Here is a 23939-nt window from a genome sequence, read left to right as displayed (position 1 = left end):
GTGCAGCTAAATTCGACAGTAATAGTATATTTCTCTTTAAATGCTTCATTAACAACTAGTTTTTAAAATAAACCACAAAACGAACATAAAAATGTTATAAAGGATTTATAAGCAGAAAAAGGTCATTTGTAACGACCATACTGATTGAAAACAATAATTGACAATTTTTCTGTATTTATAAAATTATGGCATAAATAAAAATAATTGAAAAATGTAATTAAATTACGGGCTGTCGCATACTTCTTTTAAGCCCAGCTTCATTTAGGCAATTTAAAAGAATTACTTTAATTAAAAAAAATACTTCTCAGATCTCTTGAGCTTACATTGTTGTGTTGAATTACATAAATAAAAAATCTTCTGAACTCATAACACGATTTAACTATGATTTACAATTCTATTTAGTTAAACAAACAAATAAAAGGAATCTTTTTTTATAAAATATAAAGTATTGACTTGAGTTTACTCTCAATAGCGTGATTTTTAAAGACAACTCATTACAAGCTTTAAACGTTTTTATGAACTTATAAAGTTTCCAGAAATGGGTTGAACTTAAAATGATTAACATCGCTTTAATCATTAGTCTAACATCCCTATAGCAGCCTGTGAAAATAGTTGGCAAGTTGAATAAACTTTTATGATCTTGTCTGGTTTGTCGTGTTTTTGTTTAGGAGACGCATTAAACGTTGGGCAGCATTCTACGACAATTACGGCCATAATCTACCTTTTCATCTTCCGCAATTTCAAGCCGCCATCTCGTGTCTGTTGTCTAAATTCAGCGACCTGGTTCACTCACTTCCCCTTCTACGAGATCTCGATTGGGGATTGCATAATGTCATGGGTACCGTAGAAGAAGACCGCTTTCAAGGCCGCACTCGTGACCACACTTGGCTGGGCCTTTCTTCCCCAGTTCCCAGTCTCCAGCAACCAAAAAAAAAAGCAGGCCTTTTATGGCCTTTCCTGGCCACGTCGTGTTGCACTGCACTTCCCAATTAAAATGCATGGCTAGGACAGCTCCAAAGCGGGCCGAAAAGCACTCAAATGCGATACGAATCGCAGAAATGTTGCGAACAACCGAGCTCCGGCAAACCGACAAAATTGAAACCCGTTTTAAATGCACCGAATTTACATAATGTGCTCCAAATGGGCACCGGGCAAATATAAATCTCGAGTCACAAAAAATAATCGAAAAAACAGAGCCACAAGCCATGGCAATGACAATTGCATGTGACAATTGCGGAAAAAGGCCAAAGTTGCCCAAAAAAACAAAAAAATCTGGACGCAGGCAAAGTTAAGTTCATGGAAAACCAATTGTGCATATGAAAGTTTCAATTTCCTTGGCCATTCGAAGGTAAAAATCAAGCTCAACGTGAAAAACGAATCTAAAAAAGCGATATTGATGTCTGGCAATTTATGTTATTGAACTTTGCTTTATGCAAATTTTGGAAAAAAAAACTTTGAGTAATTGTAACAGATTTCTGGGCTTGTTTTAATAAGATTTTTCATCATTTTGTTGAATGTTTGAGAAATGAAAGTACCGAAATTAAGGAGGTTTCCCACAAAAAAGAAATAATCAAACTACTTCCTTTTTTACAGAGAGCCACTTACTTTTGTGTTGCAAGTTGCAAAGTTGCAAAGTTGCTGGTTGCAAGTTGCTAGTTGCTATGTGTGGGTCGTAATATCAATGGCAAACACTTGAAAACTGAACCACTTTACTGGGCTGCCACGCTTGCTCTGAAGTGTTTGAAGTGCTCTTGGGTGTATTTACGACAGCCGGCAGATGAGATGTGTCTGAGTTTGAGCCTGAGTCTGGGATTTTAGATTGTCACCACGAAAATCGTGGTGCCCCATAATTATATATGCTTATTCGTGTGTGCATAAATAAACTATTAGATCATTCTCTTTTGCAATTCTTCCCCGGCCCGGTGTGTGATTTAATTAACTTTTGGCTGGCACACAGAAATTGCGAGCAGTTCAGTTCCCTGAATTGGATTCAATATGGTAAAGCACCCAGCAGCGAACAAAAGGGCATGATGCCGCACTTTGGGCTATGAACACACAAAAACGACTCTTGTAACCGCAAATTAGTTTCAAACATCACACACAAAACACAAAAACACAAAAACTGGCTACAAAACAGGGCAACAAAACTGCATCAGTGATCGGCAGCAGGCAGCAGCCTTGCAAAATCCGAAAATCCATTGCAATAATAACCATAGCCACCCCTCTATATCCCCGCCATATATCCCCCAATATATATATCTCAGACTCTCGCGACTGCTGCTTATTTTTCGGTTTTGCGAATTTGAGCTTAGATTTTTCAGTGCCGATAGTAAAAGTGACGCATCAAATGGAGCTGCCTGAGCTTGGATGTAATTAGAGAGTAGGTGGGGTCTATACGATTTAGAATAAGTACATGACATTAGAATTTTAGCATAAACAAGTTTTAATGTTTTCTTACCTTGTCTTAACATGTTTCATAGATATGATCTAATGATATGATATGAAGAGACTAAAACACATAAAAAACTGGCGACAGCTCATGTAACTAGAGAATAGATTACAGTAATTATTTACTCACGAGTTTTCATTCGTAAAATATTAAAGCGTTCATTATCTCTTTTCCTTTCTGTTTAATTACAATTAATTAATAAAATTTCATACTAAAACCAGTTGATATGGTTTTTAAAAATATTTTTTTAAGTATGACTAATATCTGTTCAATATGTTGAATTAGATGTACATAGCTATAAAATTGAATTACTTGGCGATCCATTTCTGACATAGACTTGTTTTGCTTATTTAAATATTTTCAATAAGGAGTAATACCCGGTGTACCCCCTAAACTAAATGTTCTGGTTTGCTGTTCCATGAGTCAATGACACAAACACAGGCATACACATGTTTATAACTCATTTTGCAATATTTTTCAAAAAACACACCAAAAAACGTGTCCCAGCAGCGACAACAATCACTTTGAAAGGGTCGTGTGGCTTTGCATCTTTACGACCAACACGGTCACATGGGCATCAATAGAATCCTAAACAAAATAGTTACTTTACCATTATATCTTACTTCGGTGCTTTGTAATGCTTGAATGCTGAATTTGGCAACTATTCAAGCAGCAGCAACTAAACAGCCTCTAAAGTCAATAATAGATGCCAAAGTGCTTTCAGTTTAGCCGGTTTCACGGATGCTCACAACTTGCCTAACTTTTTATGACTTAATTTTGCGCAGCCTCACAGCAAAAAAATACATTTGTTTACTGGAAAACATTATTTGCGGTTTTCAAAACACGGTTCAAGAGGGTTTGCAAAAATAGATTTATTTGTGGTTGCACAAATCGCTTCGAATGATCGAAGTCTGATCGATGCCGATCAACTATGAGTTGGGCACGTGGTTGGGTTCAATTAATAAGTTAGTTTGTTTTTCCACGAGACGGAAGTAATCATGGTTGATTATTTTAAATTGACTGTTAATGAAATGCAATTGGACTTTGCCCGAAAGATTTATTACGTTTGAGTGGTAGATTAAAATTGGATACTAGGTTTATCGTTTCTTGTAGTTTTTCCTTATTTTTTAGTTAATCTGGTTTTCAGCAAAGAATTTTATGGCTACAAATTGGTTGCAAGATTAAATTTGGTTTGGGTCTAATAACATTTTTATTGAATAGGTAAAAATAAATTAAAAACTGCTCCACAGTTTTTTTTCAAATTTGTTTAACTGTAGTTTTTAATAGCTAGAAATATTAATTGGGTTGGCTATCGAAAATGTACATATTTAGATAAGATAATACATAAAAAAGATAGTTACATATTAACATAAAATAAAACTTTAAATTTAACTTATCTGTACACCGAGAGTAAATAGAAGTAAATTAAAGTAGTAATCCATTCAATTACATACTTTAATTTACTTCCATTTTCAAGTTCTGTTTCCTTAAAATAATCTTAAAAAGTGTTTATAAAATTGATTTGAATGCTAAAATGATTTTAGGGGTTTTCTGAATACTCTTCACTTCATTTTTCTATTTATTTGCTGAATTTTCTCATTTCAATTTGGAAATTTTTCATGATTTCCTTTGAACTGTTTGCCACCAAGCTGAAACATTTCTTAGCCACGAAAAATGAGGCTTAAATTATTGGCTTGGCATTTAACATGACAGCCACATTAAATTGTCCACTTTGGCAACCTGTGTGCCGAACATATATACTCCATACTCCACATCTATGTATATGGCCATATGTTTTATATATAGGAGTTGGCTACTGGCGTTTGGTGTAATTGAAGTTTGACTTTTAAGACATTTGCTCCGGGCCTCAGACCTCTCGAGGAAATTCAGGCGACGACGGCCTGTCCGGAGCAAACACAACAAAAAAAAAACAGTTTTTATTTAACAGCTTCAGTTTTGGTTTGTTAATTGTCACTTTCATTGGGGCCCGCACAATCCCAGCAATTTTAATTCAATCCTAATGCGCCCAAATGATTTGGTACTGGGATTGGGCAAGCATGGCTCAACGCGCTGCACTCTGATGTAATAACACTGGAACAATTTTGTATAATACTTTGTCCGGCAAATGCAACTCATAACTTACATATTGAGCGGGCTAATCTACGTTTTATGCAAAGCAACTCGTACCGAGAAATGTTTGCCTGCGAGACCAGTTCTTGGCCCATAACCTTGAGCCACAAAAACACGACGCTCAGAAGACGCTTCCAGTTTACTAGTGGATATATTCACATCCGTTGTGTAATTGACCAGAGATAGACAGCAATAAAAGAATAAAAAAATAAAAATAATTAGAATAATCCATTGCGTGATGCTAGACAGCTATGGTTGTTTTGGTGGCTCAGGGGGGGAGGCAATAACAATCAGACAGAACCATTAACAGTTATTAAGATCATATCCAAATTCAATTTATTTGTTAATTAAGCGATTGGCTAATTCTATGTTGTCTCGTGTACGCAGATTAGCAGCCGCTCAAGATTACAGCTTAGATATGCAGTTTACCAGTCTTATGAGTGATATTTTGCTGAATTATTAAGTATACGTTGCGGTGTCACAATGTGTGTTCACTGCTGACCAAGAGAAAATCAAATAAAAATTGCACATAAATGCATATTATAGACAGTTATGGCTGTAGTGAACAACATTTTTTATAGCAGGCAAAAGTTGTTTAATTTTTTTCAGCTCAAAAATAGAATCCCTTAAAGTAGGCAGCAAAATTGGCAACAAAATTAAGTGAATTTCAAAACCTTGTCTTGTAGCTTAAGACAAGTTTTCTATGCCCAGCTTTTGACTTAAATAAAAAGCTTTATTAGCAGTTGGCACTTTGACCATTTGGCGGGTCAGTCAGAGCCACCGGAAGAAAAATCTTGAGACCCGCAATTAAGTCAGCGAAATGGGCCATCCAAACAAACAAAACAAAGAAAACCCCAAAACAGAAGTTGAACAAAAAACAAGCTTATGTAAGATAGAGTTACAAATTTGCAGACCGTGAAAATGTCTTGTTTTTTTTTTGTTGAAGGAAAACGCCAACGGAAACGAAAAACTTTGAATATTGAATGGCAATATTTTTGCGGTAATAAAATTCAAAGCTTTTGGAGCGTTCAATTGGCCATGAGACATATCAATTAAAGCTTCCCCAAATGGGTAGTGTAAACTGAATTAATGCTTTGCTAAGTGTAAATTGTAACGCCAACATGGAAATCGGAATCTGATAGCTGCATTTTAATTAATTTAAGCCATCTGCTCATTAGAAATTACTGAGTTGCATTTAAAATCAATGAGGAAGAACAAGATATCAACGTAAGTTTTTTTTTTATCAGTTTTTAAACCATAATTAATAAAAGCAAAAACTTATATTTAAATTTAAATTAAACAAATCCAGTGCTCCCTTTCGACTGGCTTTTCAAGGGTTATTATACTTTATTTGAGCCAAAATGGAATTTACTACAAGTATCTTTTAACAACAAACTAAAATCAATTTTTGGGTGTTTTTGAAAAACAAGAATTGCTTTGATTTTTTTTCGAAAATGGAATAAGATCAAAATTAATTGTTGTTACATTACTTAACTAAGATTAACCTTGATATTGTTTTCTTTTGTTTCTTCCTTTGCCAGCTACATTGGAAGAATTCGATGAATTTTCGAGGCGGACTTACTAAGTGGGCTCAAATAATTTTAAACCTAGCAAAAGTACCAAAGAAAACACACTTAGTTTTTGTATTTCCACTTAAACTTTTTTTCGAATATTTATTTTACAAATTTGTTACATAACTTAAGTAAGATTAACCTTGATGTTGTTCCCTTTTGTTCGTTCGTGCGTAGCGTAGATCTCAAAGCTCCTTTGCAAGCTACACTGAGAGAATCCGTTGAATTTCCGGGGTGGTGTACGAACTAAGTGGGCTTAAACGACTACGAAATGCATCCGTCCATACTAGTAGTGACCTGCGTAGGGACTCGCATAATGGCCGTAGTGTCCATTATACTGGTCGTACTGGGGAATGTACTCATATTGCTGGCCCTGGTTGTAGTAGCCATCGTCGTAGTCGTAGTGGATGGGTGCAGCTGCCGCCGTCGGAGCATAGTGCTTGGCCACTTGAAGATCGAATACATATAGAAACTTTAGCTTTTTTGTGATTGACTTAAATTTATTTCGCTCTCCGGCGCTGTTGTAATAATGACCGACAAAAAAAAACGAGAAGTAAACTGCTGTAACAGCTGTTAACCGTTTTGCCATTGTTGGTAAGTAGCTCAACTGGCGAAGACAAATAAAGTAACAATTCAATGCTGACCAAGGCATTTTCTTTGCCATTTCTTTAGGCCCCATTGCAAATAATTTATTTGTGCACGAATTTGTCAGGCAATTGGTCACAGGTGCTGTTTTTCTTTTTTGTTTTGTTTGGTTTTGTTTTCCTTTGCCTTCTTGCTTTTTTTGTTTTGCTTAACCGTTTTGTATGCAAACAAGTTCGTTGCCTAAGTCTTTTGTTTTAAGCGCTGATTTCTTTCGCTGTGCGTTGTGCTGATAATTCTCAATTAAAATTGCACCGCAGCACCCACAACAATTATGAGTTTTCACATGAGTGTGTATTCACCATGTATTCAGGTGTATTCCCAGGCCCAAGGCATTGCGACATTGAGAAAATTATGCTAAAGTCTTTGGGTGAAGGGAAAAGTGCCGAAGAAGAAGAAGAAGAAACGGCGGCAATTTTCGTGAAAATTATGCTGCGGTTGGATGTTTGTGTTTTTTTTTTTTTTTCGTTTGGAAGATGATGCACCTGACATAATCTGTGTGGGAAATTCGAAACCGAAAGTGCATAAACAAAGCTAGATCTTTGGGCTACGATCTACGATCGGAGCAAAGTGAGGTAACCCACTGTAAAGAGGCGTGTCGTCGGCGGATTAGTCAACCATATGATGTTACACATTTCCAACCCAGTTTACAAGCCATGATTCAGCTTAGCTGCCTGACTGGCCACAAATGTAAGACTAATTACAATTTATTGAATGAAATTGCCAATGCAACTACTGCCACCCAAGCTAGAAATGATGAGATTACAATGCAATTATGGTAAGATATTCAGACAGATCACAGAACTTTTGTCAGTAGGCTGCATAGTAATCAGCGTCAAAACCCAGATCATCATTATTATCATCGTTGGTGTAGTCGTCTTCGTCTGGGCGCAATTTGCGATACTGATTGTTCAGATAGTTGGCATGCCGCCTGAACAGCTTGAGCATGCGATATGTGTTCATGCCTGGAAAAGCAATCAGAGAACAAGTGGGAATGGGTGGGTGGAACCACAAAAGAGGGTGACTACTTAGGAGCGTGGGTAAGAAGTGGTGCCACCAGAGGTGAAGGCCAACTATGGAAGGTGCTGCTAAGCCATTCTATAAAACCTTAGATCCCTAAATCTCCCTTAAACCATATAAAGACTGACAAAATAATAAAAATTTAAAATAAATATCTGTCTAGTGAAAACAAAATTTTATATAAATTAAATTTTAAAATTTAGAAATCAATTACAAAAAAAAAACCATTTAAACTGAGTATAAAATACATTGATTTACTACGATTTTTACCAGTGTACCCTCCCCAAAAGTTTTTTACTCACCATAGGGCGCCGGGGAGGCCACCACCAGTGGGGCATGATGAGCCACCGGAGCCACGTGCTTCACCACCTGTGGTTCGTAGTGGGCCAAAATGGGCTTATGGGCCACAATGGGATTGGCCACCACCGCCTGGGCGTGCACAGTGGGTCCCGACTTGGTCACCACCGCGTTGAAGCCGTGAATGGAGTCCGCCGTGTAGTCCACAGTGCGGATGGAACCATCGGGTTCAACCAAAGAGTATTGACCTAAAGGACAGCACTATAGAAATACAAAAAACTTTGATTTATCTGTATTTGATTTACCCTTGACTACATCGCCATCTCGAGTTTCATGCTGCGATTTTACATCTCCTGTGGTGTGATCCGCCACTCCATAGTTAAAGGCATATTTGGGATGGTCCTGGTTACAAAAATTTAAAATAAATTTAGAATTTCTTAGAAAATTTCAAGGAAAAAAAACAGATTATTCCGAAATTTCAGAACTAGTGCCTTTAAATAAATACTAAATTATTTTATAATATTGTTATATAAATCAAAACACCTACTTAAATTAACTAAGCATTTGTTACCGTAATGAGTGAACCATATGTATTATGGTAATGTAGTATAAACTAAAATAAAGTTTATATAAGGATCTCCTTCCTCTTAAAGAAATTTTATTTGGAAGCAATGGAAACTCATTATTTGTACTGTATTTTATGTAACTTTTAAACACATTTTAAGAAACATTAAATATAAGCTTTTTATTTTCAAACACAAAAATTAATCAAAAAATTCCTTATTTATTTACTCTTTAAATTATTTAGGGCTAAGCCCTTAATAATATTCCACTTCAAAACTCACATAATAGTCCAATGCGTATCCTGGCTTCGCCACAGCAACACTGGCGAACAGAGCCAACGAAAGGATCACGAAGCACACGAAGTTTGCCATTTTATTTTTTAGGAAATATAAACTTTTTGGTTCAAATGCGTTTGAAACGTGAAAAATATTTGCTAAAAATAAACACCAAATTGCGTATCCGTTAGTAAACACTTCACTATGATAGGGATTTTTTTTCGAATTTTATCAAAAATTTACTTGTAGTAATTCAACGGCACCAGATACAAACACCGCAAAGCTGCCCGGAATACTGTGGCGATTCTAAAAGCAAGTTTCCATTAAATAAGCGCGAAATGTGCGAAAGCCGCGGGCAGCGAAGTCGACGCCGGCAGAGAAGTCGACAGAGGGCAGCCACAATGCCAAGACTCTTGAATTTCTCAGTCACTCGGCTGTGGCGAATGGTGATCCAGTCTTCTCCATGTGAATGGAAATAGAGTTGCAGCATGGACTACTACACTACTGCTGCTCCATGGGATGTTGCCAATCCATCCACTATACTGTATACTGTATACAGTACGCTGTATCCACTGAATGGGGTGGCGTTGTGTGATTTTGTCGGGCGATCTGCGACACATTTCTCAAAATCCGTTGCCAATCCTACGCCACACAATGAAGTCAACTGGAACAATCACTTCTCTTTTGCAGACCAGAATTATGCCAGATTAATCATTCCGAGTTAATCATTAATTTCCTTCCTTGTTTTCTGCAAGAAATGATTGTTGGCCAATTTAAACTTAACAACTTAATGCTTGCCAAAAGAACTCGAAACCGATACCGATACCGAAATAAATCGCTGACAAGAACCGAAAAGTAATGTAAATCAAACGCAAATCGGGTCAAGTTGCAATTTGCAGCACAATAAGGCCCTAGTTATTCGGCACATGCGAAATTCTCAGTGATCTACTTCAATGGCAGCGGCTAAAGTTAGTAACAAGTACTACCACCAGTACGAATTCTAAAACAACTGGACCCCGATTAACTCTTTTGTCTCTTTTGTCAGCATTCAAACTGAAGGTCAAGCGCATTAAACTAGACTTCAAAGTTGGCTTCAATTCTGGGGTAAAATGAAAGCCACGTCTTCGAAGCAGGACAATTTATGACTCTAAGTAAATGGTATTCCTTAGCTGTGGCAAATCTGACCTTTGCTTTGAGCACAACAATTAGTATGACTCAGAAAATATAGATTAAAGATACTGTGATGAATTAAAGCTATTTTAAACAAGGGTAAATTAAATAGGTATTTAAAAATCTGGTTTGGACCATACAAAATGTTCATAAAATCTTCAAAACTTTATTTGTCACTTAAATGGTGGTAGTTCATAAGAATTCGTGCATCTGACATTTCAGGCACTAACTATTAAAAAATCTGATAAAAGGATAAAACTCTGTCAATAAAATAAATTTTAATTTAAAATAATCAGCCCGATAATACTGAAAAGAAATTATATTAACTTTTAGATAAATAAATAAAACGATTCTTAGTTAATTAAATTACATTATGTAATTTTACTTTTTATTACAAATCCTTTTCACTAAACAAATAGTTTTATATAATCGAGCTTGGGACTATACAAAAAATATATAAAAAAGCCATTTCTTAAAACAAATAATTTATATTTAAAAATATAAATCAAATTTATATTGTTAAACAGATGTAGGTTGTTCCAAACTTTTAAGGGTATGGAAGTATTGTGAAACAAATAAATTAAATGTTACGCTTTTTCCAAAACAAACTAATGTAGTCAGAAAACCGCATAATTTAGAAGCCTTTTGACAAAATTAAAATTAGTTCAGCTGAGCCAAAAAACTATGCAAATTGCACTCGTCTTCCACGCGGCTTTCAACCCCAACAAAAGCCGTTTGAGACAGATTTTCAATCTTTAATTTATGGCTATTGCACACCCTTGAGTCAAGACGAGAACGTGCCAATTGCGGTCTGTCTGGCAGCCTACAAGCTAATCCAAATTATTGTTAGACCGCAGAAGCCTTAACTTGTAGTTAGTGCAGCTTTTTGTACGGCTAATAATGTGGGCTATTTAATGTCCAGGTCGGCATTTCTTGGGCATTTTCACACAATTAACCGCTGCGAGGGGCGCGCTAAAGACTCTAATTAAAATGCGAGGAGAGCTTCAGAAGTAATCCGCAGCTGACCCGACCAAACACACCAAAAAACCGAAAAAACCAACAGACCTTCGACTTTGCTTGGAAACAATTGTCTCTCTTCGACTGCGGTTTTTGTAAAACTAAATACTAGATTAAGTCAATTTGCATGCCGCCAAGAAGCATTTTGCTACTTACCTCTAGACTTGGGAAAATTCACTCAGCGATTGTCGGTATTTTCTGAAGGTTTTCCATATATGCAGTTACCAGCCCGTTCTTTTTGCTGAGTAAGCAGGCATCATGACAGACATGTGCGTGGCTGGGCATTGTTTTTGGTTTCTGGCAATTAACTTAAATATATTTAACCGGCTAAAAAAACAACAAAGCAAAAAGAAAATTCATAAACGGCGTAGAAGAATTCTTTTAAAATGTTCTAAAATGCGGCATTTTAAGGGGTAAGTTTATGTGGGATGGGAACAAAGCATTTAGAATTAGGAAGTAAAATGTTATAATTGTTTAAATTTAACTTCATGGTTATATGCAGATGTCTTTAAATTCATGTTTAGTTTTAAGTATTTTTAAAGTAACTTTAGTGAATTCGGATGCTGTCTTCTATGTTGGCATCTGTTTTCATATAATACAAGTTTTATAAGCTCAATAATATCCGTAATTATTTTGTGAAGGATATTGTTTAAAACATACATAAAATGTATCACACTTATTCTTTAATACTGTCTATAGTTTATCTCTAAAAAACTTTCAGTTTTTTTTAGGGTGTTGAAGATCAGCAGATGATTATTAACCTATCCATATTTTAAGGCATCATATCATTTCATATTGTTCATTTAAAGAATATACAATGGCTGTAAATTAGTATGCTTGAGGATCTACCCAGACTCCAGTCACATTGAATTCCTTTGCTTCCATGAATATGCCTCATTTCCATTGCCTGAAAGGCCCCTCATTGGCAAGATCATTCTGTTTAAACTACGGCACTCTGGGGAGTTGGCAATGCGATTACCATGAGGTCGCAGTTTTGGCCAAATCCAGAGACGAGTCATAAGCTTGGATCGAGGCTGCTGACTTTGACATGGTTTACTTTGGTCACCTAATTTCGTCTTGTTTGCACACTGCCTAATTTGACAATGGAATGGAGCACTTCGACAACAAGGGCTTGCAACATTGGGGAATGGAATAAAGTGGGGGTGTTGCAAGTCGAGTGTGGGCGGTTTTTTTGGTCTTGTTTCTCGGCTATAATACTGCCAACTTGCGGCTGTCATTGTTGTCGCCCTTAGTTGGCTATGGTCCAGTGCCTTCAGCTGTACTGCCGCATCTCCAATTGAGTGACCATTGTTAAGCAGGCCAGCCTGTTACAGAATGACCCGTGGCAAATTCGTTGGGGGCAATAAAATGCAAATGAATGGCTGCCTCTGACAAGTCCGACTCTTCCTCCGCCGCTGGCCCACTACTACTACAATACTATAAATTTCGCACCTCGGCGGCCAATTTGCTGCAGACTGTTTGCCATGCATCAAATTAACGGCCCAACTAATCCAGTTAACATTGTTATATAATTGACTCTGACAGTCGACATGCTGATTATGCACTGCTGACTTGAGTAGATGGGTTGTCGTTGGCTCTTATTATTTATGATCGCCTCTACTTAACTTCTGCTTAATAATGTCCGATCATTTGCCCATTGTCCAACATTAATCAACAATTAATGGCATTTTTCAATTACGCAGACAGACAGACGACATTTAGCATTTGACAGTGGTTTGTAGTGAGCTGGAAAAATAAGTGGAAGTCTTAAGTTTTGGGGGCTAGCACTGCGTATGCGTAATATGGAAATTACGAAAAAAAATGTTTGTACCTTAAAATATATTGCCTGATTTTAAAGGTGCTACAAAAAATTTGTTAATTCCTATTATATTTTGATTAATACTTACTTATATATTTTAGTTGCTATTAATTCGGTTATTTTACTATTTAATTTAAGTAAAAATTTCTTTTTATTACACATTGCGTATAAATTTATTTTTTTAAACTTGTATAATATTGTACTCTTTTACACATTTCATTTTTTGATTTTTGGTATTATCCCGACGTTACAAATTCAATACTATTAGATTAATGCGCCAGTTAATAATTAAATTTAATTAGTTTGCAAATTTGCATTTAACATATACTATTTAATTCAAATTCGCCTAGCTTTTTATTTTGTTCTTATCAGTATCCTATTTTTCTAAGTCACGTTTTATTATTGGTTTCTAAATAACACACACATGTTTTTCCTATCACAAGCTCTACAAATTGGATACAAATGCAAATCCGATCACTTGACACTGTGCAACAAACAAATGTATCTGCAAGTCATTTCTTAGCCCCTCTGCGCATCTCTTAAAACCAGTAGCCAGTAGTCGAGGTATTTTATTATCTATAAATTGTATCAGCTTCAGCTTAGATGCATATCTTAGAGGTTACATCTTAATGTTGCCGCTTCACAGATACCGAGATACCGCGGTACAATAAGTGCAATCGATGCCATATAGAGAGCACGTGTTGGCGATAGTTTATTGAGGCAGTCATCTTGAATGTCAACTGGTCCGGAGTCAGAGTCATAGTCAGAAAAACAGAAAAAGAAACAGAAAGATAAACATAAAGCCGAGACTTTAGTAACTGTCATTTAAGTATGAAGAAGTTGCTGGCTAACTAAAGGTTATTGGAGCAGCAGCTATAGATACAAGATTCAAGTTTTACATTCTATTCGACATTGAGATTTTGTCTTAACGCAAGGGAGAGGTATAGTGCATAGTACACCTGTCTTAAACTGAGATCTAGTTAGCCGGCGGAAACTTCCTTCCGGCATTTCCCATTTCGACCTTAACTGCTTGGAGAATCCGCCCCCCAAAGGCGTCACCTGTCCGGTCTTATTTCTCGTATCAAGTATATTAATGGAGACCACGTATGAGAGATTCACCCTTTTGTTTTGGATTTGAACTCCAAAAAAGGCTAGAAAAAAAATGCGCACATTTAAACGCTTCGGTGATCACTGATCTCTGATAAATTTTTTTTCCCTCACCCAGCATTTTTGAACCATTTTCTTGGATGTCTCTGTTTTGATCGCTGGGCATTTGTCTAAACAGAAACCACGTTGTACCCATTAAGAGATCAATATTTGGCTTTGTTTAGTTTCTTTCGCACGTTAAAAGTGACGGAAATGCGAAGATTTGTTGCATGCGGAAGCCTCCACACACACACACTCATCTCTTGTGACTTAAATGTTTTAAGAGTTATGTTTTATGTGTTTATTGTCTTTAGCGGAAAGACGCCCCCCAACTTGTGACCGCACTGGAGGGCAGCACCACCGGGGGCATCTTTCTGCGGTGGCTTCCAGTGGGGGAATTGAAAGTAAAAGTGCGTAAATAGATAGGGAAAATGTGGTTATCCAAGTGGCACTCATTGACCTTGTCAAGTTGTGAATTTGTTATTAAGCAATTAACTATACGATAAGAGGAAGACAACAAATTTTGTTTTATAATTTATTGGCTTTTTGCAAAACTATGTTAGTTTGAAGTAATTTGTAGTTGTTTTTTGGAAAGAAGGATCAATATTTTCATTTAACATTTTTTTTCGGCGCGTTTTTTTTGCGGAAATGAGCCAAAAATCCAAATATATTGGAAATTAAATATGAGTTAATAAGATTAATATTAAAAAAATAACAGTACCTGCATAAAAGAAGGCTTTCCTTTTTTCTATTATATAAAACAGCCAAAAAGCATACATTCAAGTCTAATATTTATCTAAGCATCTAAATAAAATGTTCAAATCCGAGCTTTAAGCTAGTTAGACAAACACAGCCTAAAAGCTGTATACAAAAAAGTCAAAGAAAATATTAATATTAGGAATCCTTAAGTCTCTCAGCCAATTTTATTTAAAGAAATTTATAGCGTTTTGTTAAAATCTATTTAATTTAATATTTATGTACTCTAATATCTTTAGATCTGTATCTTTAAATTTAAAAGAAATAACACTTAAAATATTAATGTAAGTTTTATTCATATTAATCATATATTGGTATATTGCAAATTCCGGTTGATTGTATGTCAAGGTAAATCAAAGCTGATCTTAAGATAAAATGCACGTGTACAGATGTCAGAGTTCTTCAGTTGATAAGTTTATAATTTAATAAACACCAACTAATTATTGGCTGATCCAATGCTAATCAATCGACGATGCTTACCTTCACCTTTTCCACTCACGCCCACAAATTAGCCAGCTCGATAATTGTCAATCAAGTGACGTGCTCTCAACGAAGTGCTCTACCCATCAATTTCCATAACTTTCATAATTTATGGCAACCATAATTAGCCATAGATAGATTCGATTACTGATTGAAAGTGAATGTATTCTTGATCAGAAATGGAAAACAGCTTTTCAATCTGATTCATAGTTAATTAAAGCCACGCGAGTTAAGAATACAATGTTTATAAGATCGATCGTATTTAAAGAATTTGTAATATTTTTAGAATTGCTCTACCTATATTTATTGTAACTTTATATTATTTAATTTGTTTTAATAATATTTTAGGAGATCAACAGAAAATTGTATAAGAGCAATATAGTTTTTTAGCCAAATTTTTAAGTTCAATTTTTCGAATTTGAGTTTGGTTAATTTTGTCTATTTGTTACTACTTTTGATACTCGTCAAATTTCTAAAGAAATTAAATAAGCATCTTAATTTCATCATCGATTGATCAAGACAAAATTGATTTAACCTTGTTGGATTAAAAGTTAAACCAAGTTCTTATTATTATTTTAAATATAATTAAGACATTCAAACTTTATCATTGTTCGAGCAAGACAAAATTGTTTAAATCCTTAAGCGAAATAAAAACCAAAGATAATTGAATTTTTGTAATTCTCTACATTTTGTATTTAATAGCATTGTCAGCAGTATCAGCTTCAAACTTAAAGTATACACAAAATTATTATAATACATGTGTTTTTTTATAATTTTTTTTGTTGTTTTGTTCGTTTTTCTTCATCTTTTTGCAGGTTGCTTGGTTCTTCTTCGTGGGCGTGTTGGCATGATGGGCGTTTGTCCTTCACTCATGTTTCTTTTCGTTTTTTTCGATATTTACAATAAAAGAGAAGTTTGGATAACAAACAAAAAAGAGAATTGCGCGAAAGCTGAGACAGAGACGGCAATGTGTGTGTGTGTGTGAGTGAGAGGGAGAGGGAGACAGAGATGCTGCAAGGGGGAATCCCCTTTAAGCGATGGACATGACTGGGGTACTGAGTATTTGTAGCAGGCTCAAATCATCCTTTGTTTTGTGAGGTCGTCAACGTGCTTAAATAAATTACAGAAGAGTGGTGGTGGTTGGTGGTTGGTGGTGGTGTTGCTAGTGGTGCAGTTGGCCAACCCTGGCTAACTTAGTAGTGGGCCACATGCGCGTGGGCATTGTGAGTGGCATATCCGTAGGCGGGCACGGCGGCATGATGCGCTAGGGATCCGGCGTAGGGCACAGCCGGAGCGGCGGCCACATGGTGGGCAACGGCCGGGGCATAGGCCAACTGGGGGGCAGCATGGGCCACAACGGCAGGGGCGGCATGGGCCACCACGGCGGGGGCGGCATGGTGGACCGTGGGTCCGGTCTTGTGGACGACGGCATTGAAGCCGTTGTGGTCATCGGCGGTGTACTCCACGGTGCGCACCGAACCATCGGGCTCCACCAGGGAGTAGGATCCCTTCACCACATCGCCATCGCGCACCTCGTGCTGCGACTTCACATCTCCGGTGTGCGAGTCAGCCACTCCGTAGTTGTAGTGGTACTTGGGGTAGGCCTGTATGGATTACACAAAACAACAAAAAAAAAAAACTCAATGAAAAGTGCATATTTGGGTGCTAATTTAATGTTCATGCCACACGCCACTCTATGCTAATGGACATGGCGTGGGAAAATCGCCAAATGTCAAAAGCCACAATGACCCTGGGCCAGCATCTTGTGTTTTTTTGGCAGAGGAGTGGGTGAAAGGCTGCCACCGATTGTTGGTGGTGTCCATTTTAGGGCATATTATATATAATTGTATGATTGCCTGATTGCTTGGCTTAAAGTTTGTAACTCATCGGAGAGTGTTTGTCAACTTTTTGGCTAGGTTTACAGGTCGTATGAGCAATTTTTATGCATAAAAATTACTAGTCGTATAAGTAATTTTTAGGGAAAAGGTTAACATGTCGTATGAGTAATTTTTTGGGTCAAAATGCTTGTCTAAATTGGCAAGCTCGGGTAAATTTTATAGCTGCTGGTGGTATACTTAAAAACTTAAATTTTAAAATTTAACAATTGGATTTTTTGTTTTTTTTTTCTCAAAAATTTAAATTTAATTTTTACTTTTAAATTGTCAGTTAAAAATAAAGAATGATGGTAATTTTTTTTTTATCGCAATCCTTTTGTTATTACTTGTTAACTTTATAGTTAACTACAATTTCCGTAGTAGAGAAATTCAAGTTTTGGCTTAAGTCTAACCAACTTTTAGTGATTTAAAGGGGTAAGTCAAAGAGGCAAAAGCTTTAAAGATCTTTTATGTTGCCTTTTGGATTCAGGAACCCTTGTTCTGGAGTATTCTTGTACTTACATGGTAGTCGATTCCCTCGTCATGATGGCCGTGGCCGGCATAGATGGCCGGGGCGGCGGCGTAGAGACCAGCATGTCCACCATGTCCGTGGAGGACTCCGGCGGAGGCGGCGCTCAGGACGGCCAGGCAGATCAGGGACTAGATCACAAGGGGGTGGGTTATTATTATTATAATGTTATTTTTAATTAGATCACAGGGCACTTTTGCGGATTATCCTGTTCACTCACTTTGAAGAATGCCATTGCTAATGGAGTTTTTGAGTTATTGGGATTATTTAGTAGACGCGAGAGTGTGCGCTGTACGTTGAGCTGGATTCAACTGATAACTAGAACCAAGAAGGAAGCCGCTTTTATATACAAGACAACGCCCGAGCAAGCCAAACACGAACCGAGCCACAAAAAGCCGAATGCGAGTCGGTCAGCAGCGGCAATTCAAGCCAAGCTTTGCGGAGCGAAGCCCAAGAAGTTGCGGTACCCCCTTCACTGCCCCTTCCCCTACCAGCACTCAACAATCCACAATTATTTAATGCTTTTTGAAGACAAAAAAAAAACAGAAAACGAGAGTGAAGTTCAGTTGAATGTGGAGCGGGCGTTCGCTGTGGTTTGTCTTTGGAAATTGTCTGATTTGTGAGATAACTCCGTCGAGATGTATGCAAATCGAAATCGAAAACGAAATAATTGTGAAATGGAAGGGAAAAACCTCAAATTGGATAAGACTCGACATTCGATACCACAGTTCGTTCTATCAGCTAAAAGTTAAACAAACATTAACATATCAAATTGGCCATTATTATGGCATATTAATTATGAAATCATGATCGGAAAAAAAAGGTAAGCTATCTATATATTGCCATCGCCCATCACGATTTAATTGAAATGGCCTCTCCAGCAAAGGCTCCCTCGCAAAACAATCTTCGAGCACGAATAAAATTAGCCGTAAACATGGATACTTATGAATAAAATAAGACAATGGCTGAAATAAGTTAAAATTGCATTTCGGTGGGCGGAGGTGTTGCTCCCCAACCCCCCCTCCATCCCCTCATCTTCCCTCGCATAGTTTTTCCTCAGTGCATGTTGCAATTTGTTCGCTCGTCTATTTCGTGGGTTTGCAAGACGATGTTTTCAATGTTCTATGTTTCTTTTTTTTTGTTTGCTTACAGCGGGCGTCGTCTATCAAAAAAACTTCCAGCTAATGCTATTGTGCACTTCAAAAAAATACATAGCTAAAAATATAGGGCAGAATTGTGGCACAAGGATTGTTGAACAATAAATAAAATCTAGTTCAACCTTCTATTCAGTATAAAATGAAAAATAATACCAAAACTAAATGTGTAATAGATTGCATTTAATTTAAGCACAATGTTTATGGTTCCTTTTATTGCTCTCCATTTCCTATGATGCTGAAAAAAAACAAATAGTTCAGGTGAAACAAAAATAAGTTAAAGAATTTATTTTAAGGTTAGTTTTATCCTGTTCAATAAATAAAGTTGGCCACGCCCTTCATATTATATAATAACAATAACGGATTTATACCATATTTTAACTAATATTGTAGTTTTTAGTACAGCGATTTCGTTTTGATGTTGGCCATTTTTAAATTACTGATAACAAATAACAATGTCAAAATGCTTTAAATTAATATAACAATAATTTTCTGTTTTATGTTCCAAAAGTCTTACTTTTATTAATACGCATTTATTGATTGCTTAATGAAAAAGTGGGTGAATGTTTTTCCAGTGCACTAGTCTTGTTCCTACTGCAATTTTTTTTAATTGCCATGTAGGCCGTTTTGCTTATTAAACCAATCTTGCGCAAATGGGAAGGCAAGAGGGTCTTGATACAGAGAGGGCAACACCCGAAGACGCTGTGGAAGTGGGGAGCAGCATGGCGCCACATCATTATGGCCAAAAAATCCGCCAGTGCAGCCCCAAACTCATTACCAGGCCAAAACTACAAAAATAAAAAATAGCGTTTTGTTTTGTCATATTTTCGGGGCTGCCTTGCTTTGTTTTATGGCATATTTGCTGGGCTTATGCTATGTACTTGCCCTGCTTTGCCTCATTTAATAAATTGTCTCGAATTAGTAAGCTCGGCTCTGCCATTCCCCTTCCCCCTTTGGACCCCCCTACCGCTCTACGCCCAGCTGGGCATCGCAAACTAAAAAAATTGAAGTAATCATCTCAAGGTTAGCACGACACAGCGACGACGAACGGCAAACGACGTGTAACGGATCACTAACAGTTGTAATCGCAATGGTCTGGAGTCAGAAGCGTAACTTCAAGAGGGGTACTATAACTAACTTAATAAGGATGATAAGTAAGAAAAAATTTGTTTTTTTTGTATCTTGTTTCCATATTTTAAAATCTCATTTATGCAGTTTCAAGCTAATTTAAAAAAATTCAAAAAAATGGAATACCTTAGTGAAAGGAGGTTCATAAAAGATAGAGGCTTAGTTAAATTAGATACTTAATTCCAAGCAAAGCATAGATGATTATTCTAAATATTAAAATTTTCTAATTATTAAAACCTTTTAAATCTTTTAAAATCGATTTAATTTAGAAACCTACCTTAAATGCCTTAAGGTTTAAAAATGATTTATCCAATATACAATTGAAAATGTACATTAATTGTTAAGAAAGAGGAGCACTATAAACACAAAATTAAATTATGCCGGCTATTTACAAAGTATTAATCCTTTGTGTCTTATTTCTATAATTTTACATTTTTAAAGTGGACACAATTACATTGTTAAATTTCCACAATGCCAGTTTTAAATTTTATATAAAAAAGTTTAAAAATAAAAAGAATATCTTATTTTTCTTTCTTGTAAGTATGTTATGTAAAATTGTTGCAAACCCCTTTAACCATTGCCCCTGGTGATTCAAACTGAATCTCGGAGTTCAGCTTAGGCTGGCTGAATTAGAGCACGATCTGATTACGTCCTTTGTTTACGGAAAATGACGCACCACCATGGCCAATTAATTGAATTTTCGCAGTCGAGACTTTAAAAAAGTAGGTTTCGTTGGATTCGAGCAAAAATGCAGTAATTGATTGCCTTTTGATGGATGATTGAGCCATATTTGGTGAAGAGGTAGGATTGGTACTACAAAGCCTTGGGGAGTGGTTTGGATTGTTAAATAGAATACTTCTCCATAGTTCATTTCCCCTAAACTTTCAATTGCAAGTGCTGACTAATAACGCAATGACTTAAACCAGTTCTCGCAACTTCCTTGATAAGAGGTTTCGTTTCCTAGGTATGCATATGCACTAACCCGTTAGTTAAATGTGTGGAAATTCCTTGAACAATCATAGGCCACTCACAAGACACCAGAACACCCAGCCAAGTCCAGTTAAAGCATACTAGAGCAGACTCAAACAATGACAATTGCAAATTCGTGAATGCGAAACTCTTTGGCCATAGTGCGCGTTTCCTTTTCGATTTAATTATTCACCCATTCCGCTGGATTTCAGTCAGTTCAGCGGAACAGATCCGCAAATGCATAGCTTAACAGTTATGAGTCAGGCGTGGAGTTTCAGCAGATAGTGGACCACCCAGACCAAGTCGGCAGCCGGATTCGCAGAATCACAGAATCGCAACGCCCAAGTGGCCCGCAGCAGTTGCAATCTTGGCCCGATCTTGGCTCGTCATGTCAGCGGACCAAGTGATCCCAGATCCGAGATCCAAGATCCAAGCAATCTCCAAGATCCGAGTCTCTGGTCACTTGAGTTGAGTCCGGCTGAGTGGAGAGCCGCAGATCTGGCCATATTTTTCTAGCTGCGGGTGCATGACGTGAACGGTCGGCGTGATTCTGAGGTGTCGACTAAAAATTCACAGAGCTTTTGCTTAGACTACACTGAGAAAAAACGTTTATGGCGGTTTTAGGAATTTATATATATTTACTATACAATATTTAATATATAAATAAATAAATATATATTTTAGCTTTTTATAAAGAGTTATTAAACCGCTTTTATATTTTAATTTCTATTAGGCGATAAAAAATATGCCAGAATTCATAAAAAAACATTTTACAAGGAGTATTTAAAAATGAAATAATAATAAACTTTAAAGATTACTTATATTTACAGACATTAATACTAAAGAACTAACATCAACTTAACAAGTATTTATAAATCTTGATATTCAAGCTTTTTTAAGTTCCTGAAAAGTTTAAATGCATTTTTTGCTCAAGAAACACAAATTTTTTCCCAGTGCACGTGCTTAAACTCAGCTGAAATACCTCAAATTGATATATATTCAAACAAATTTGTTGTAATTAAAGCAATTTGTGTGCGTTGCCTTAGTTGCACTAGCTTGTTGCCTGTGGCCTGCTGATTGAGTGGCAAATGTTTGCAGCTTTTCTAGTTATTGCCATTGTTGTTTTTGTCGTGTGCAATATGCGAAACAAGTTCGTTGCCCAAGTCATTCGTTTGATTTTGAGTTTCGTTCTGTCAGATGTCTTGCGAAATGTTTGCCCGATGGTAGTGAGTTCACAAGTCAACAGTGAGTGGAAAACGTGGGTTATAATTTAAATTAATTATGCAAAACCGAATTGCAATTAACATATCGAACTAAACCCAAACACGGACTCATGGCAAATTACATTTACTCATGATTTGCTTTGCTCATTTTTGACCAGCGGCTACTACGCTTTGTGGTAGAAAAAAAAACCACAAAAAAGAGGAGGGCGATAAATAATAACAAAAGCAGCTGCAGTAATTGAACAAACTGGTGACCTTGACCAACGACGAATGGAATTCATTGGAAATCAAACTGCAATCAATAAACAAAAGGGTTCAACTGTCGGATAGAAAATGTTTAAAAAAAGTCATAATTGATTAATAAAATCATAAGGGCATATAATGCTTGTCATACGTATTTGAGTTTAAAATCTGATAGCACAGCAAAGAAAATCTGTTTTTTTCTTTCCTCAAAAGGTAAAGTGCACCCACCGAAAAAATTACTACACCAAGGTCAAAACTACTTTGATTTCAATTTGATTGAATTTTTTCGTTTGCTGCACAGGAAAAAAATCCATATATATTGGACTTTATTTTAACATTTTTCGCTTTAATTTTCATCTACTGTTGATTTTAATATTTAAAAATGTATTTTACATTAAAACTATTTTTAATTAAAATAATCAAATAGGAACTACTTTAGTTGAAATAATATTTTTATATTAGATCATGCAATTAAATGAGCATTGTATTTAATATTTGGATTTAAAATTTTATTTAAATATTATATATAAAATGTTGAATTTAATAGTCACATATATATTTATACTAATATTTAATTTTTTATCAGTGTGGTCTCTTAGCTTTTCCCTTACAAAGTGTAATTTTTGTAAACGGTCTCAGAGATTTGGAATCTGGGTTTCAATTTACTGACAGCTTAATGCCAAAACTTTTTGGTGGGCGTTTGGCTTATCAGCCGTCCAATTACGAAAGGCCAGTAAATAGACAACAGCTTAATCCGTGCAATTATGTCGCTCGAGATTTACATAGATCAGCACCATTGTTCCGCCAGGAGTTCGGTTCGACCTTCAGGCGGGGGCCAGACCAGGCTTAGAATGGTGCCCCCCACCAATGGCAATTTGCCATGACCAGGCCGAAACGGCCCATTCGGGACCGATTTGGGTTGCATTCAGTTCGCTCGCTTTTCGCAATGCATTCACTACTGGGCCAAAGGGGGCGTGGCGCTTTACAAAATTTCCGCTTTTTTGAGTTGAGTCTCGCGCATCGAATTGGTTTTTATATGGTTTTGTAATTGTGTCTGGCCATTGTCATTTTCGTTGTTGTTGCTGAAATTTGTGGCTCAGTTCGCTGATTTATTGGCGCTCGATAAAAAGTGCATTGTTTGTGAACTGGCATGTCGAATGCTTATCGTATTGTTCACCATATCCGGCTTAGAATTGTTCCAACTTATACAGAAGATATATATTTCATACTTTGCCATGCTTGCAACACAATCGAGAGGCAAACCGCAAACAGAGATGTCTCAGAGTACCAATCTGCCGCATCTTATGATCTGCACCCCCATCTCTGCATTGACTTAACCGCAGCACAATTGTTGCCAATCGCATCTTGCACAAGACGTGTGGCTGCCCTGTAATCAAAGATTGATCTCGGCTTACTATACATGCAACTCCCTTTGAACCCCTGCATTTTTCTGCCTGCATTGCGTGGGTGTTGACGCCTGGTA

At 36.6% G+C, this 23939-nt stretch overlaps 1 protein-coding gene across 1 annotated transcript; it reads right to left on the bottom strand.

Annotated features, from left to right (window-relative positions):
• Nucleotides 1-6217: 6217 nt before the first annotated feature.
• LOC108146431 lies at nt 6218-18070 on the bottom strand. The gene is made up of 8 exons (XM_041708477.1): nt 17960-18070; nt 17733-17870; nt 16536-16940; nt 9193-9254; nt 8955-9105; nt 8415-8511; nt 8115-8357; nt 6218-6597 (listed from the first exon to the last, which is right to left on the bottom strand). Exons 1-8 carry the CDS (start codon nt 17972-17974, stop codon nt 6437-6439), a joined length of 1272 nt encoding a protein of 423 aa, XP_041564411.1. The 5' UTR covers nt 17975-18070; the 3' UTR covers nt 6218-6436.
• Nucleotides 18071-23939: the final 5869 nt, after the last annotated feature.

The sequence above is a fragment of the Drosophila elegans genome, unplaced genomic scaffold (genome assembly GCF_018152505.1).
Source record: "Drosophila elegans isolate 14027-0461.03 unplaced genomic scaffold, ASM1815250v1 contig_208, whole genome shotgun sequence".
NCBI lineage: Eukaryota > Metazoa > Arthropoda > Insecta > Diptera > Drosophilidae > Drosophila > Drosophila elegans.
Note: the sequence above shows the minus strand (reverse complement) of the source record. Positions and strands in the feature narration are given on the sequence as shown.